This window comes from Miscanthus floridulus, chromosome 17, assembly GCF_019320115.1.
Source record: "Miscanthus floridulus cultivar M001 chromosome 17, ASM1932011v1, whole genome shotgun sequence".
Classification (NCBI taxonomy): Eukaryota; Viridiplantae; Streptophyta; class Magnoliopsida; order Poales; family Poaceae; genus Miscanthus; species Miscanthus floridulus.
The window spans coordinates 62,833,853-62,851,591 of NC_089596.1; the positions used below are offsets into that span (position 1 = coordinate 62,833,853).

At 42.7% G+C, this 17,739-nt stretch overlaps 1 protein-coding gene across 1 annotated transcript; it reads left to right on the plus strand.

The window, feature by feature from the left end:
* Positions 1-3,484: 3,484 nt before the first annotated feature.
* Positions 3,485-17,382, plus strand: LOC136518491 (pyruvate, phosphate dikinase 1, chloroplastic-like). Its single transcript, XM_066512149.1, has 19 exons — positions 3,485-3,679; positions 3,778-4,020; positions 11,243-11,299; positions 11,409-11,780; positions 12,834-12,996; positions 13,104-13,339; positions 13,526-13,654; positions 13,764-13,943; positions 14,077-14,379; positions 14,513-14,674; positions 14,866-14,955; positions 15,096-15,234; positions 15,411-15,588; positions 15,795-15,924; positions 16,173-16,301; positions 16,498-16,635; positions 16,773-16,850; positions 16,929-17,020; positions 17,136-17,382. Exons 1-19 carry the CDS (start codon positions 3,500-3,502, stop codon positions 17,176-17,178), a joined length of 3,042 nt encoding a protein of 1,013 aa, XP_066368246.1. The 5' UTR covers positions 3,485-3,499; the 3' UTR covers positions 17,179-17,382.
* Positions 17,383-17,739: the final 357 nt, after the last annotated feature.

Consider the following 17,739-nt stretch of genomic DNA (forward strand, 5'->3'; position numbering starts at 1 on the left):
GTCATGAGGCCGTGCAGAATCAACCGATCCTGGTACGGAAGCGAGCCCAGGTGTCTGGTTAGTGTCATATCATCGAATCTTCCGTCAAGTTTTGTGTAGTAGCAGCACCTGGACGTGCCTAGGGATATGGACCGTGTGGTTCTGCGAGAAAAGCTCCGGACGAGTCCGTTCCACGCTGTTTGACTTGATCTCTGAGGTCGGAAAAAGTCCACGTTATCTTTTTCAGCTTTCATAAAAATTTATTTTTTCTCCCTAAACTCTAAAACCAGGCAAAACATCTTCCTCAACTTTTAAAATCGTTCATCTTACCTCTATGGCCCTATTATAAGCGGTTTTGAAGACGATTTTGTCTTTTTCTTTTTTATTTATTTTAGCTCAATCTTTGAAAATCATAGTAAATCATAGAAAAATCATAAAATAGAAAATCTAACTTTGTTGGACTCCACATGAGTAGATCTACACAGTGAACATATAATATGGTATGCTTTAGTACAAAGTTTTTGTTGTGGCTGTAGATCTATGCTTTTCTGCAATTAAATGAAATAATTCATAGCTGTAGTTTCCATGGTCCAATTATGATGAAATTTCTATGGTGGACTAATTATTGTATGCTTAAATTGTAGTAAAAATTTCATACTGATTAGATCATGTATAACTTAGTTGTAAATTTCATTTAGGTTTATGCTTGTTAAATATAAATAAATCTATAACTACGCTATACAAGATCGAATGAGTATGAAATTTTTACTGTAGTTCAATCATACAATAATTAGTCCACCATAAAAATTTCATCATAATTGGACCATAGAAACTACAGCTATGAATTATTCCAATTAATTACATAAAAGCATAGATCTAAAGTCATAGCAAAAACTTTGTACTAAAGCATACCATATTATATGTTTACTGTGTAGATCTACTTATGTGAAGTCCAACAAAATTAGATTTTCCATTTTATGATTTTTCTGTGATTTACTATGATTTTTCAAAGATTCAACCGAAATAAATAAAAAACAAAACCGCCTTCAAAACAGCTTATAACAGGGCCAGGAAAGGTAAGATGAATGGTTTTAAAAGTTGAGGGAGGTGTTTTGCCTAGTTTTAAAGTTCAGGGAGGAAAAGTGGGCTTTCGCGAAAGTTGAGGGAGGTAACGTGGACTTTTTCCTCTAAACAAAACACGTTGATGACATAGGCGGCCCAGCAGTTTTTTTTTTTTTTTTTTTTTTTTTTTTTTTTTTTTTTTGCGACTGGCCCAACAGTTAGGCCGGGCTATAAAAGGGAAAAGTTATTTTCAGTTTTCACCCCTCAACTTTTGTTGTCGTATGATTTACTTCTTTCATTTACAAAACCGATTTTTTTATCCTCCCACCTCTCTCAAAATTTTAAAGCTGTTTGTTTTTTTTACCCTTGACAATTTTGAGACCAGTATGAAAAGTAAAAAAAGGACGAAATAATCCCTTTGCTTTTTTAATATTATGCTTGCAAAACATGCCCGTGCGTTGTAACGAAAGAAAAAACTATCAAATTTTCATGATAAACGATAATGGGAATGATACATATCTATTTATGTCGTTATATCCTTTTTATAAAACGTCAAATCTAAATTTCTTTTATGATGATCATGATATTCATAATATAAGTTGATGTTGGTAAAAATATAACATCTTATTAAACCTGTATTGGATTAAGTTACAACCTTGATAGATGTGTTTTCTCCGGTTGCAAAGCACTAAAATATTACTATCCGTTTGTTGCCTCAACTAAAATATCGAGTTTTGTGACTTTTTAGGACCCTTAAATATTTGTAATTCTAATATGATTAAATATAGCAAGGAGTTAGTTGCCAACTTATTAAGAATTGATCTATCCACCTATGATTATGATGAGAGACATCTCTAGATTTTCCACGTGGGAGCCCTCTCAAAGCACAAAATAGTTAGAAGGAAATATATCATAAATTTAATTTTTATACTATGCATGTGTTGCCATAGTGGAACAACAAGTTTCGTCACTTTTTTGAGGACCCATAAATATATGTAATTCTAATATCTGGTTAAAGTCAGCAAAGAGTTAATTACTAATGTATAAAAAGTTCATCGATGATGATGACAGAAGACACCTCAATTTTTCACATCACAATCCTCGTAAGGGTTTGCAACATTTTTTTAGACTAGATTAGGCAACAAACTGTTTATAAGATTTTAACTCACAGTTTGATTAGTCAAACCACTGGTTTGATCTATATTTTAATAAGAATGAGTTTTCTTTCTAATCAAAACTATAATCTATTTTTTATGGAAGGATCAATGGTTCAAAAGACCATACTATTGTATTTATTATTTGTTGTTTACGTTTACGAGAAATAAAATAACAGAGTTGAGTTCAAGAAGGAAAATGGAAGAAGAAGAAAAAACACCAGATAGAAAACTGAGCGGAGTCGGAATGAAGAAACAACGAAAAGAAGAAAACACCAACCTAAAAAACAATGGAAAAAAGACAAAATACCGGGACGGAGTCGGAATGGAGAAACAATGAAAAGAAAAAAAAACACCAAACTAAAAAACAACGAAGAGAAGACAAAACACCGGACCAAAAGGCCAACCTCCAAGCAAAGTCCGAACGAGAGTCCAAGCGGAAAACAAGAGGCTGAAAAACCCGGACACAGAGCAGCCGGAAAAAAAGCAGTAAAAGGTGGGCAACAAAAAAGGGCCGACTGGATTTTGAGAATAGAATGGATATGCTTGGGTGTTGGAGTGTTGACAGAATTGAAATATTGAAAAGATGAGCAAGACATCACTGATGCAAGATTACAAGTATTGGCAAAATTGCTAACCTACTACTCCCTCCATTTCTAAAAGGATAAGTTCTAGTATATAAAATTTGACTAATTGTAGATAAAAATATATAAATATTTATAATATTAAATAAATATCATCAGATTAATTACGAAATATAATTTTATAATAAATTAATTTGGAGCCATAAATATGAATACTATATATTAGAAGAAACTTAGTCAAATGTGAAGCACTTTAACTGGCACGTAACCCATAATTGCATCTTCAGAGGTATAGGCTGTTCGTTGGTTGGTTTCTGAGCTGATAAGCCCGGCTAGTGCTGGTTTGTTGTGAGAGAAAAATACTGTACCATGGCTGATAAGCTCTGACTAAAACCAACGAGCGAACAGGCTGGTAGTATTATTTTCAGAATTTTAACATGCATCATTTTCTATTTATATATTTTACATTAAAAAATAGCGAAACGTTTCCGCTCTTATCAGAGTTTTTTTGGAACAAAAATTCTTGTATCCACGACTCCATATGCGTCCAATACTGATAGACGTAGCATGCTGCGTAAACTGTAGCCACTCGCGCGGCAGAGCCCAGGAGGCCGGAGCTCTGGATCAGGCTCTCTGGGTCTTCCCGCATTGCCTGGACCCAGGAGCCTCGTCGTCCGGAGCCACAGGCCGCGAGACGGGATAAGGTGAGCAGCCGCTGCGATGGGGGCGCGTGTGAACCCCGTCGCTCGACGCGGACGGTATAAGACTAAAGGCATTCCGCGCTCAACTTTCCGCGAGCTCTCACTCTGCCTCGCGCGCGCGCTCCCGCCACACACGCACGTTCGGTTCGAGCTCCGTTGGAGCTCGGCAGCCCACGCGGACAACAGCCAGCAGCGCTACGTAAGCAGCTCTCCGTTCTCTCTCTCCTTGCTCCATATGATCATCGTGCACGAGCTAACGCGCATGGACTTCTGCCTTTCTTCCCTGGCTGGGCGCAGGAGGAGGGGAGCGGAAGGATGGCAGCGTCGGTTTCCGGGGCCACCATCTGCCTTCAGAAGCCTGGCTCCAAAGGCAGGAGGGCCAGGGATGCGACCTCCTTCGCCCGCCGATCGGTCGCGGCGCCGAGGTCCCCGCACGCCGCCAAAGCGAGCGTCATCCGCTCCGACGCCGGCGCGGGACGGGGCCAGCATTGCTCGCCGCTGAGGGCGGTCGTTGACGCCGCGCCGATTGCGACGAAAAAGGTTTATCTTGCAGCTCTTAGAAACTGAATTCGCGAGGCATTTTGTTGGCCCACATGTTGGCATGGCATGCATGGGTACGTATTTAGGGGTGAAAACGGACAGAGAAACGCGTAAATACGGATGAAAAGCTGGAAAATTAAATTAAAATCACATAATTTAACATTTTCAAGTACGCACATATAAACTCACACAAAAATATACACGTAAAACAGGTCTAATATTCACTTGCATGTCATGTGTGTTATTAACATTCATATTTGGTGATTAATAGGTATATTAGCCTAACGTAAGGACATGTGATTGTTACACATATCGCGCATAAATTGAAAACGGGATAAATACAGGTCCATCCCGTATTAAAACAGAACTCCGTAAAAATGAATAGAAAAACAATCTATCCTAATTTCACATATTCAGAACAGGATCTTGCAAATACAGAAACAGGACGGGATTTTCCATCCGTTTTCATCCCTAGGTACGTATACACACGCCATCACTAAGTCGATCCCGACATCGAGCGCGAGCTCATGTCTTCCCACCAAGGTCAAGGCCGGTGTCCTCGTAAGCGTGGAGGTGAATAAGTATTTTCCGAAATGCTTATTTCCGAGCTCACTAACATATGGACAATTCCAACCTAGTGAGCAAGCCGGTGTCTCCATGACTAAGGGTCTGTTTGGATCCATTAGCACTAAAAATTAGTAGCTAAAATTAGTACTAATGAATCTAAATAGACCTGCTAATAAACCTGTTAATTATTAGCTAGAAGGTCGTTAACTATTAGTTACATTAACAGGTTTGGAGTTGCTAATAGACACTAATAGTTTATATCCACCTTTAACCCACTGTCCAATCTGCCCTAACGCTAGCTGCCCACCAGAGGGTTCGATGTTTCCATTTCGTTTTGCTTGGGCCGGTTTGGGGACCGTTCCGTTACGTTACAGTTACAGCATCTTTGGTCCTTGTGAGCACCTTTGGTTCAATTTAAACCCAATTATTAGACGGCGGACCAAACAAACTGTTGTAGGCTAGTCCAGTCAACTTAGGATACTAAGATACTCCCTCCCTCAACTAAATTGGAGGCCGGTGAGGGCCTTTTAACACTGTTCGGTTACTGTGAAACACTGTTCACAACTGGTCTCAACACTGACACCTGTTTATAACTGTTTATGCTAGTAGATTGCAAGAACTCCCAAACATAGTGTTGGAATTTTTGTTCAAAACATTCAATTTTTCATAGGAATAAGATCTTCCTTTTTTACTCCAAACGTGGGGACTAAACTAGACTAGAGCATTTTGGGCTTGGCCCGCAATTGGTCAGGCCAAAAAAAGGCCCATAAGGTAGGCCCATTCAAGTTGTTGGAGGTGTTTGGGTAAGGAAAACGGGCATCAAACAAATTTGGCTCATCCCAAATCTAGCATGAGTGCACATTTCTTTTTATTTCTCGTAGTGTAATGTAGCCGATGGCCGGAGCCCAACCCAAGCCTGGTTCAAATAGAGGGCTCAACTCAATCATGTCAAATGCGGAGTGAGTTTTTTCTCAACTCAAGAGCATCTCCAATAATTCTAAAAAGTAATTAGTAAATTAATGAGTTTTCTAAGTGGCTAAAAAAGTTAGAAACATATTTGTTGGGTTCTCCAACCACTTCCAAAATCTCACTCCTAAAAGATAGGAGATAGTTTTGCATCAGAAGTTCTAAACTATTTCCAAATCACTCTGGCCATCATCATTCTGTATTGCGAACTATGTCCTTAGTCCTTATTCTTCTCTTAGTTCCCTACGACCCTTCCACATCCAGATTGGCTGATACGCGCACATATATTTTTCGGGCGATTGGATGTCGAAATATAGAATCATCTATTCCAATATCTTGCTAGCTAAGAATGAAGAGCAATGATGTTCATGTTCAATCAGAACTGTCAAACTGTTCCATGCTTTGGAAACCTTAATTTTTCTAACAGAGTACATATATGACGCACACAACCCACACTCTACACGCACACACCAGGATTTAAACTCTGTTGAATAGCGTACCGCTGGACTATCCTACCACTAGACCAGTACCCTTTCACTTTGGAATTTTTATTATAACAAGACAAACTGCCGCACGACTATCAATATAGAGTGACGCCGTCAGTACGTTTTTCTCTGTACTGCATAGCGTCCATGCCCATGGTTTTCGCCAAAACCAGACGAGCACACGATGCTATCATGCTACAACTACAACTCTGGTCACGCAAGCATTTTTCCATGGTTCATTCAGTACATCCGCACATACATCAAGAATGTGAACGGAATCGAGTATGGAATCCACGGATCGGAATGGATAGAGCCATGAGATCAGGTGCACCTTGGCATCCTAGCAATTTGATTATTACGGTAGGCAAGATCGCTCGACCATCCGGCAAGTGGCCTCACTGATCTCTTGTGATGACGCAGCTAAAAAACAAGAATCGGAAGTACCGTTTCTTTTTCCCTATCTATCTATGCGGCTAAATCCAAGAAATCACGGGGACTTTTGTTGGTTCAGCAAGGTTCGCTTCACTTGGCACAACACAATCAAGTGACTGGGGACATGTTTATACGGCGCATTTTTCTTTGCCCGTTCGTGCCAATGACACACACACAATGGCATCTTCACCTCCCCCACAAATTCTACCTACAATAATCAGGGGCAAATTCTGGCTTCAAATAGAAGCAGCCATTTAATTAGTAGCAACAATGGTGGCAGGCAGGCATAGAGATGCCGATGAGAGGTACTCCTACTCGTATAATAAATTTTCTACGGTTGTCTTGTCTCAGTTATGTCCAGTGTTTGTCTCCCAGGACTTTCAAGTTTCAACTTCACTGATGTGTTTGCGATGAGGTCATGTAGGGATCCTAAGGTCATGGCCTCACAGGACCCATAAGCCCATAGGAGCAAACTCCAATTATGACTTTATATCCTTCCCAATTTATATATTGGTGAAAAAAATACTCTACAACACCTTCTTTATTTAGATCTTCAAACATAAACATCCTTTGTTTTGGATTTCTCACTAACCAAAGATGGAGAGCGATGTTGGCTCTCTAGAGTGCGCACGAGATGTGGAGAACCTATTAGAGCGTGAAAAGATATAGAGAGCGATTTTTATTCAAATGATTCTCCAATTAATGATTTAGAGAGTTAGTTCAAGAGAGACTCTTGGAAATATTCTAAATTCTAATGCTGACGTATGTTAAAATGTATACACCATTGTAAATGATAATTCCGCTTAAAAAGAGGCACTACTCATATCCCCATCCCAATTTTTTTTATGGGAAGAGTGGAGGAGGCCATTTCTAGGATTATGCATGGATTATCATCAGATCCAAATATTTCGTTAAAAATTATTAGACACTGTACGTGGGATGTAAATCTGTAATTGCATTGCTCCGGTGTGGCAATGCAAATCCACTAACCCGTAAGACAACGGATAACGTTTAAAAATGGGATTTGCTATATTTTAGATGTCTAAAATATAGTGGGTTTTCAGGCAACAGTGATAATTATTACTAGTATTCTCTCATGTGATCAACATAGTAATTTCTACTAGCTGGTTCATGAACATTTAGATGGATCGCCTGAATGTTCAGGCAACTGAAAGGGAGGAAAGGTGTTTAAAAATACATTCTTGTCAACCGGGAAGCTCATTTTGAGTTGCCCCATTTGATTACAATATGGAACACGTTTTGCAAATAGTTTTTTCTCTGGGATAAGATTACCTAGCGATCTAGTTTTCGAAAATTTTCAACGGACGCACTCCGTTTTTCCGTTGTCATACATAGCGGTCCACCTCATTCATTCACTGATAGGAAGCTCCGAACGGCGTACCACCGCACTCTCCACTCCTTTGCCCAACTGAATCGACGGCGTCAGTCACGTCTTGTACAACCTGACGGTGACGGGCATGGGCATGAATTTGCTCCACTAAACCATGTTTAGCCCTGATTAGGCTGTGTTTAGTTCGTGAAATAAAAATTTTGTCAGAAGAGGTTTTTGGATACTAATAAAAAAAACTAATTACATAGCTCGTCTGGAAACTGCGAGATGAATTTATTAAGCCTAACTAATCCATCATTAGCGCATGTTAGTTACTGTAGCACTTATGGCTAATCATGGACTAATTAGTCTTAAAACATTCGTCTCGCGATTTCCAACCAAACTGTGCAATTAGTTTTTTTTTCTTCTATATTTAATACTTCATGCATGTGCCGTAAGATTCGATGTGATAGTTTTTGGTGAAAATTTTTGGGAATATACCGGGCCTTAGTTAGTGTTTACATAGGAGAATTCGGATAAAAATTGTGAGTGGACAGCCCAAAAGTTTATAACCATTATTTACTGTGTACCGTGCAACACATGGATGGATGTGGGTCGTGGGCAGCGTACTTTACCAAGCCACGCCGCAGAGCGGCTCGCAGCGTGCTCGTGCGGGCGCGTGCAAACGACAGCCAGCCATCCGTGCGCTCTCCCTCTCCCTCCTCGTGGCTTCTGCAGTTGCCCCCTTGTCTGGCACATGGACGGACGCACGGTGCTCTGCGTCTCGCGCGAACGCCGTGACGGCACGGGGGTACGGGAACGGGACGGGATACCAGGCGGAGACAGACGCACGGCCGCGCGCCCGCCCGCGGGTTTGCGGAAGCTAGCGTCTAGCCGCCGGTGCTGCTCTCTCCTTGCCCGCCGGGCGCCGGATGGTTGTCGCGGCGTGCGTGCGTCACCACGCGCACCCAATCGCGTGCGGTGACTGTAAGTGACGAAGCTGAGGGTGAGACTGCATCGTGGATAGTTAAACATAAGACCAAGTATAATAGCAATGCTAAGGTGAAGAAGAGAGAAGAGAAGAAAGAAGAGAAACACGCTTTAAGATGAGAAGAGAGAAGAAAGAAGAGAAGCGGGTTGTAAACTTACATCCAGCTTAGACATAAGAACCAAAAAAAAACTTTAATAGAAAGACAAGTGGATCATGTATTAATAGTGAAGAGCTAACTACTGTATAGGTAGGCTAAGAGAAAGCTACCCAGATCTTTATCGGTTAGATTATTAGCCTTACTCCAACTAGTCTTGAGTATTTATTAGAAGTGCATTTGCACCCCTAAATTATACTAGCTTCGCCCTGAGCGCGTAGCGTGTCAAGACAGGCTCCGCGGCCGGTGCGCCGCACTGGTAGTACTACAAGACTCGAAAAATTACAGTACAGGAGCACACACGCGCAGAACCAACTAACTGTTGACCAGTGCAATAGTCTCAGCCCAGCCTACCACTACCAACCAACCAAGCAGTTACTAAGCCCTTGTTTAGTTGCGCCGATTTGGCGCCGCCAGATGCACTGTAGCTACACTGTAGCTGCAGTGTCGTTTTGTTTTTATTTGGTAGTAATTGTCCCATCGTTGACTAATTAGGCTCAAAACATTCGTCTCGTAAAGTACAACCAAACTGTGCAATTAGTTTTTGATTTCGTCAACATTGAGTACTCCATGCATATACCACAAATTTGATGTGATGAGGAATCTTCTTTTTGCATAATGTCAAAGTTAGGAATTTGGTGGAACTAAACAGAGCCTAAGTTACTATGGTGCCCGATGAAGACACATATATACAGACACACGTGTAAACTCGTCCGCGCACGTTGCAAACCAAGCAGTTACTATGGACTCACTTCCAAAAGAACCGTTTTTCTCATCTATTGCTGCTGTCCAGCTACTCGTATACCTCAAGTGACGTCGTCAACAGTCAAGAAACGATCAGCCTTATTTACCGCTGGCTGGTTTGATTGGTTTAGTGTGAAAGAAAAATACTATTTCAGCTTATAATCCACGATCGTATATAATCGTATAAGCCCAAGCGAACAGGCCGGATCCGATTGCACGTATGCTCCTGATGCCAAAAGACGATAATTTAAATAAAAGGGCCGGGGGAAATATAATCCTTGCCGAGATCAGGGACGTGCGTGTAGCTGAGCTGCGATCCCATCATCGTCTAACGCGGACGCAACGACGACCCATCCTGACACGACGAACAACGCTATCCGCTCAACCGCTGCGCTTGCTCGCGCAGCCATGCCATGGCCATGGCCCGCCGCCGTGTGCTTGACAGGGGACTCCGATCCGATCCGGCCTTATCTTACTGTATGCACCAGCTCGCCAAATCAAAGTACTCCAGTGTAGATCGGAACGCCACCCACCACTCGCGAGACACAAGTCTCAACTCTCAACAAAGCTAGAAGACTAGAAGTGTAGTTGACAGGCCATTTACTGACCATCGAGTTCGATTTTTCAAGCTTCACAATAATTTTGTTGCAAAAAAAGAAGAATATTCCGCACACTAATTTTGTTTATGAAGAAGAAGAAGACGACGAAGATAAAGATGCTGACACTAATTTCACATTACTACTAGTTTTCTTACACTCGATTTCATTCGGGAAAAAGGTTAATTAAACAGTGTGCGCAGCTAGGGGTGTTTTGGAAAACAAATCAAATGAAAACCACCTGCACGTATATACGAAAGCAAGCAGTGCACACATCAACTAGTTTGTCCTGGATGAAACAGAAAGGGGCAGGCACTGTAGGTAAGGCACGGCAGTGGCTTTTACAAGCATGGTGATGATGTGGCCGCGGCGGGCGTCCGGATATGTATGCTCGCTCGATCTAGTTAGCTGGGGCATGCGTGTGTTCACTTGCTTGACACCGTTTCTAACTTTGCCAACAACAACTGCTTCTACTAGTATAGTATACGTGTAAAGCTCATCCAGTCATCCGAACATGTTGATAAACAAAAAGTCATCAGAACATGGATTTTTGCTCAAGGCAGGGTGTTCGGCCGATCCATTGTCAGCTTGTTTCAGCTATTGAATTAGCCGAAATTAGCCATCAGCCGAACACCCCATTTTTTGTGCCCAAATATCCCGCCTTTTATTGTTTACAAGGGGCTCCCCCTGGGTTTGTGAATGAGAAAAAAAAAGTGTTAAATGCTTGCAAGTTTTGGGCTGCTGATGCACACGCTCTCCCTGTCACGTCACTCGAGGCGCCAGGCTCGGGTGCCGCCGCCGCTGCTATAAATAGAGCCCCCGGGCAGGGCCCTGCTTCATTCATCAGTCACACACAGCGCCTGTTCTGTTCTGTATTTGTCACTGATCAAGTGATCAGCACTGCTAGTGTTTGTTTGCCGTGTGCTAATGGCGCCCGCTCAATGTGACCATTCGCAGAGGGTGTTCTACTTCGGCAAGGGCAAGAGCGAGGGCGACAAGAGCATGAAGGAACTGGTGAGATCGAAGTTTTTCCTTCTCTTTTTGATTGATGATGACGATGCATACTACTGCTGTTACATACATACGTACTGATGCATGATGGTGATGGTGTGCACGCATGCAGCTGGGCGGCAAGGGCGCGAACCTGGCGGAGATGTCGAGCATCGGGCTGTCGGTGCCGCCGGGGTTCACGGTGTCGACGGAGGCGTGCAAGCAGTACCAGGACGCCGGGAGCATCCTCCCCGCGGGGCTCTGGGCCGAGATCCTGGACGGCCTGCAGTTCGTGGAGGAGTACATGGGCGCCACCCTCGGCGACCCGCAGCGCCCGCTCCTGCTCTCCGTCCGCTCCGGCGCCGCGGTGTCCATGCCCGGTATGATGGACACGGTGCTCAACCTGGGGCTCAACGACGAGGTGGCCGCCGGGCTGGCCGCCAAGAGCGGGGAGCGCTTCGCCTACGACTCCTTCCGCCGCTTCCTCGACATGTTCGGCAACGTCGTGAGTACTACCTGCTATTGCACGCAGCTAACACCGCGCCGCGCGCACTGACGCAGCACCTCGTCGGTTCCATTTCCGTCCGGTTCTTGTTACTGCTACTACTTGTCCCACTAGCCAGAGGGATGCCTAGTTTTGCGCGCATCGCATCGCATCGACGACCCATCCATGATCCATCCTCCGTCGCTGCCTGGCCTGGCTGCGCTTGCGGCCGCCGGCCGGATGGGTCCACCAAGGCTGGAGTTTTTGTCTGTTTGCCAGGCCAGGTAGGGCCAGCCGTCGTATCCTTGGGTTAAACGAACGTGGTTGGGGCCTTGGGCCTTGGGGGTTGGATTATTCGGCCCGTCAGGCCAGTCATCGTGCGCGATGTATATCAATTAAAAAAAAACGCGTTGGTGTTCCTCAAAAAAAAAAAAAAAAAAACGCGTTGGAGACAGCGATTGGACTAAGTGCTCCTCTTGTTTTAGCACCAGTATATACTAGGAGTATTTTCCCAGTTGCAAATTATAGCAAACTTGAGCTTTGGTCTAAATAAAATTTCTTTAGTTTAATAATTTTTTTAGAAAAGTGTACTAACACCTACAAATTCATGGCAAATTTTATGAAGTTTTTTTTTAAAAAAGATAATTTAATGTTGTGGATGGTCTATTTTTTTTAATAAAAGCTAAACTACTTTAACAGTTCCATGACCTGGGGAACATGTTTTTGTCACACAAATGCAAATTGATGATGTAAAAAAGGGGACTTTTTCAGAAAAAAAAACAAAAGGTGAACATAGTTTCGTCAGATGAAAACCAAACCTTGTAGGCCAACGCGCACAAATGAATGTATATTCCTGCCCAGAATTAACGTAGAGGTCGTTGTCAGTGTTGAAGCTCACGCTACGAACTAAACAGACCATATATATAATACGGCATGCAAACTTTTGGTTTGTCGGACTCGAGGAAATAAAGAACGATGACTCAAATTGCTCTCATCAGATTTTTGTTTTTCCAATGTAGTAACTGCTGCTTCACGTACGGATCCTTTTTTACTGTTTGTTTATTTACCGGCCAGGTCTTGGACATTCCCCGCTCACTGTTCGAAGAGAAGCTTGAGCACATGAAGGAATCCAAGGGGGTGAAGAATGACACTGACCTCACTGCCGCTGACCTCAAAGAGCTTGTGGGTCAGTACAAGGAAGTCTACCTTACAGCTAAGGGAGAGCCATTCCCCTCAGGTACCCGCAAAAACGCATGCAGTTCCATCCATCCATCCTCAGTCACTCAGCAGCGTCTGTATGAAACAAGTCTCCTGATCGATACTGAAGCTGTTTTCCTTGTGCAGACCCCAAGAAACAGCTTGAGTTAGCAGTGCGGGCTGTGTTCAACTCGTGGGAAAGCTCGAGGGCAAAGAAGTACAGGAGCATTAACCAGATCACTGGCCTGGTAGGCACTGCCGTGAACGTGCAGTCCATGGTGTTTGGCAACATGGGCAACACTTCTGGTACTGGCGTGCTCTTCACTAGGAATCCTAACACTGGAGAGAAGAAGCTGTATGGCGAGTTCCTGATCAATGCTCAGGTATATATGACCTCAGTCAGGCTTCCATCCATTGCTTGATCCTGTTCATACATGAATACGCCTGGTCAGGATGTTCCCTTTGTTTTACTACCACATTACTTGACACATGTCCTGGTAAACGAAACATGCATGTTGTGGAGTCAAATAATGAATTTGCGTCATGCAATTTGCTTCCTATATATTCAGGGTGAGGATGTGGTTGCTGGAATAAGAACCCCAGAGGATCTTGATGCCATGAAGGACGTCATGCCACAGGCTTATGAAGAGCTAGTTGAGAACTGCAACATACTGGAGAGCCACTACAAAGAAATGCAGGTACATTAGCATTTGTGCCTTGAGATTCTGCGAGACGAGGTAGTACTTCTACTTCCTTTGGCTATGAACTCAGCAGGCTGACTTGGTTTTTGTTGTGTGTGTGATGCAGGATATCGAATTTACTGTTCAGGAGAACAGGCTGTGGATGTTGCAGTGCAGAACAGGAAAACGTACAGGCACAGGTGCCGTAAAGATTGCTGTGGACATGGTTAGCGAGGGTCTTGTTGAGCGCCGTCAAGCGATTAAGATGGTAGAACCAGGCCACCTGGACCAGCTTCTTCATCCTCAGGTAATCATTTGTAACCATGAACGGCTTATCAAATCAATGTGTGTGTCCTAGATGTATGTATATTAAGTAGTAGTTGATATGCATGCATTGATACCGGTTTTTTTCCCCTCTCTCTTGTCTTATGGAATACCAGTTTGAGAACCCAGCGGCATACAAGGATCAAGTTATTGCCACGGGCCTACCAGCTTCACCTGGGGCTGCTGTGGGCCAGATTGTGTTTACTGCTGAGGATGCTGAAGCATGGCATGCCCAAGGGAAAGCTGCTATTCTGGTAAGGGCGGAGACCAGCCCTGAGGATGTTGGTGGCATGCACGCAGCTGCTGGGATTCTTACAGAAAGAGGTGGCATGACTTCCCATGCTGCTGTGGTCGCTCGTGGGTGGGGAAAATGCTGTGTCTCAGGATGCTCAGCCATTCGTGTAAATGATGCTGAGAAGGTGAGTTGAATTCTTGTTTGCGCATGCTCAACTAATCATCCTTTGTTATGCAGAAGCCAAAACATGCTGAGAAGTAAAAGTTTGTAGTGAGATTGTGATATAGATGCTTACTTTGCTATGTTTATATTTATAGACTGTAGCGATTGGAGACCATGTGCTGAGCGAAGGCGAGTGGATATCGCTGAATGGATCAACTGGTGAAGTGATCCTTGGAAAGCAGCCGCTTTCCCCACCAGCCCTTAGTGGTGATCTGGGAACTTTCATGTCCTGGGTGGATGAAGTTAGAAAGCTCAAGGTAAAATCTCAGAAATACTAACCAATATGTACTAGTATTAATCAAAACACAGACACAATTTTCTTTTTTTGAAGTTCAAACCAGCTAAAAAGGCTATTGGGTTTATCTATTTAGATAGGTCATTAAAGCTAGCTAACCACATTACGCAGTTTTCATCAGAAATGAAATGATTGTTTGTGCATATGTTCTAGGTTCTGGCTAATGCGGATACCCCTGAGGATGCATTGGCTGCACGGAACAATGGGGCACAAGGAATTGGACTATGCCGGACAGAGCACATGGTATCTATTTAGTACTTGGTTATAGTTACATCCAACATATTTTGGCTAGGGGACGGACATTTTACTCTTTCTTTATTTAATTTCTTTGTTCTAGACAAGGAAAATAGTTTCATGTTTTTCTTTCCCCTGTACTTTGGCAGTTCTTTGCTTCAGATGAGAGGATTAAGGCTGTAAGGCAGATGATTATGGCTCCCACAGTTGAACTGAGGCAGCAGGCACTTGATCGTCTTTTGCCTTATCAGAGGTCTGACTTTGAGGGTATTTTCCGTGCTATGGATGGTAAGTGAAAATCACAATGAATGCAAGTGTTATATGCAACAACATGTTCCATAGAAACAGATATCAGAATAAATAACTAAATTAGGCTTGAACATAAATGATAGCTACTCCAGGGTCCAGACTGTATTTTATTTTGAAGTGCAGGACTGGTTTGAACTTTCATGTTTGCGTTTCAGGACTTTCGGTGACTATTCGACTTCTGGACCCTCCCCTCCACGAGTTCCTTCCAGAAGGGAATGTTGAGGAAATTGTGCGTGAATTATGTGCTGAAACGGGAGCCAATGAGGAGGAAGCCCTTGAACGAGTTGAAAAGCTTGCAGAAGTAAATCCAATGCTTGGCTTCCGTGGGTGCAGGTTGGTTTTCTGCTATTCTATTCACAGAAAAAATCAGTTTCCACCCGTGCCTGATCCATTTGGTTGTGTGTTCTCTCTGTTCTTTTATAGCTGCATTTTTATGGAGTATTTAGCAGGTTTTCTTGTTAGTGAAATATTGAGAAAGAACAAAGTCACTATACATTAATGTATACCTTGACTAATGTTGGAACTGCCAAAATTTTCAGGCTTGGTATATCATACCCTGAATTAACAGAAATGCAAGCCCGTGCCATCTTTGAAGCTGCTATAACAATGTCCAACCAGGGTGTTGAAGTTTTTCCAGAGATCATGGTTCCTCTTGTTGGAACACCACAGGCATGCATCTTCTTTATTTTCGTATTAATGTATAATATAGTATCTCTGCAGTTCAAAATGACAAAATCTATTTGATGCCAAAATTGCATAAACAACTAATTTCTGTACACATGTAAGTTTCGTTTATCTGGTCACTTACACCCAGTTTGTCTTCCACCAAATTCATTTTCTTGAAATAATTTTTCATATTCTAAGTTTGTTACAGTGACCTGAGTTTCCTTTAGACAACTGACATTTGATATTTCCAGGAATTGGGACATCAAGCGAATGTTATCAAACAAGTTGCTGAGAAAGTTTTCACCAGTATGGGTAAAACTATTGGCTACAAAATTGGAACTATGATTGAAATTCCCAGGGCAGCTCTAGTGGCTGATCAGGTAGGAAACAACTAGCTCCCTTATTTCAGAAAATTTAAAATATGACTATTTAGATTGGCTTTGTAGATTATATTTTAAATGAATTGGTTAGTAATAAAACCCTCAGAATCACCCAAAACTTGTGAAGAAGTTTATCTGCACATTCCTATGCTAATTTGAAATCTGTCATTGTTGTTTTGGTTTCACAACCTGGCAGATAGCAGAGCAGGCTGAGTTCTTCTCTTTTGGAACGAACGACCTCACACAGATGACTTTTGGCTACAGCAGGGATGATGTGGGAAAGTTTATTCCCATTTACCTGGCTCAGGGTATCCTCCAACATGACCCCTTTGAGGTAACTGTTGCAACTCTCTCACCCTCTCATCTGAGGTCATACTTGTATTTTTCTAACATTTACAGATGTGAGCATCTCATGTCGTCTTGGTATTATGCATATCACCCCTGACTTTTGAATGTCCTTAAACTTATCAGGTTCTCGACCAGAGAGGAGTGGGCGAACTGATTAAGTTTGCTACAGAGAGGGGCCGCCAAACTAGGCCTAACTTGAAGGTTAGTTTCTGGATCTGTGGACATTACTTCGTTTCCTTAGAAACCATGGTTTGATTGTTTGGTGTTGTATGTAAACAGGTGGGCATTTGTGGAGAACATGGTGGAGAGCCTTCATCAGTTGCTTTCTTCGCCAAGGCAGGGCTGGATTATGTTTCTTGCTCCCCTTTCAGGTTGGTCAAATGATAAAATCATGATCCAATCCAACAAGTATATCTCTTTACATCCCGGTTATGTTAACGGCAGCAAAATCTTAACTGTTTTTTTTATATGAAATACCTTCTGCAGGGTTCCGATTGCTAGGCTAGCTGCAGCTCAGGTGCTTGTCTGAGGGTCCCTCTCATTCGCAACCGGATCGCATGCTGTTGGTGCATCTGGTGATTAATAATATTGTTACAGATCCATGATCTGTGAAGATTATTAGTAGCAGGGCTCATACAAGCTAAAATTCCATCTCTTTTTGCAGTTATGTAAAACTTTCAAACTGTTTATGCTCAAAAACTCTGTTCTTCAATGGATCATCAATTATCAATTATATATGTGTCAAGGGTTTTCCTTTCTTTCTTCTTTTTTTGTTTAAGGGTTTTTCTTTCTTTCTTCCTTTTTTGTTTTGTTTTTTTGGTGTGTGTTTATGGTTTTCTTGGTGTGTGAGGTGTGCATGTCGTTGTTGAGGCCATTGCTGCACAATGTCGTTGTTGAGGCCATTGCTGCACATACCATACCACCTATTGAGGCCGCCTCAAGTTAAGCCTCGAAAAAGCTGATATTTTGTAGAACTCTGGACTCTGGTGAATGCAACTGACTGGTTTGCTACTGAGGCTCTTCGTGTATTCATGCAAGAAGCTAAAGGAATGATCTATAACAGCAGAACCCCCTCTTCCAAAGTGATCGT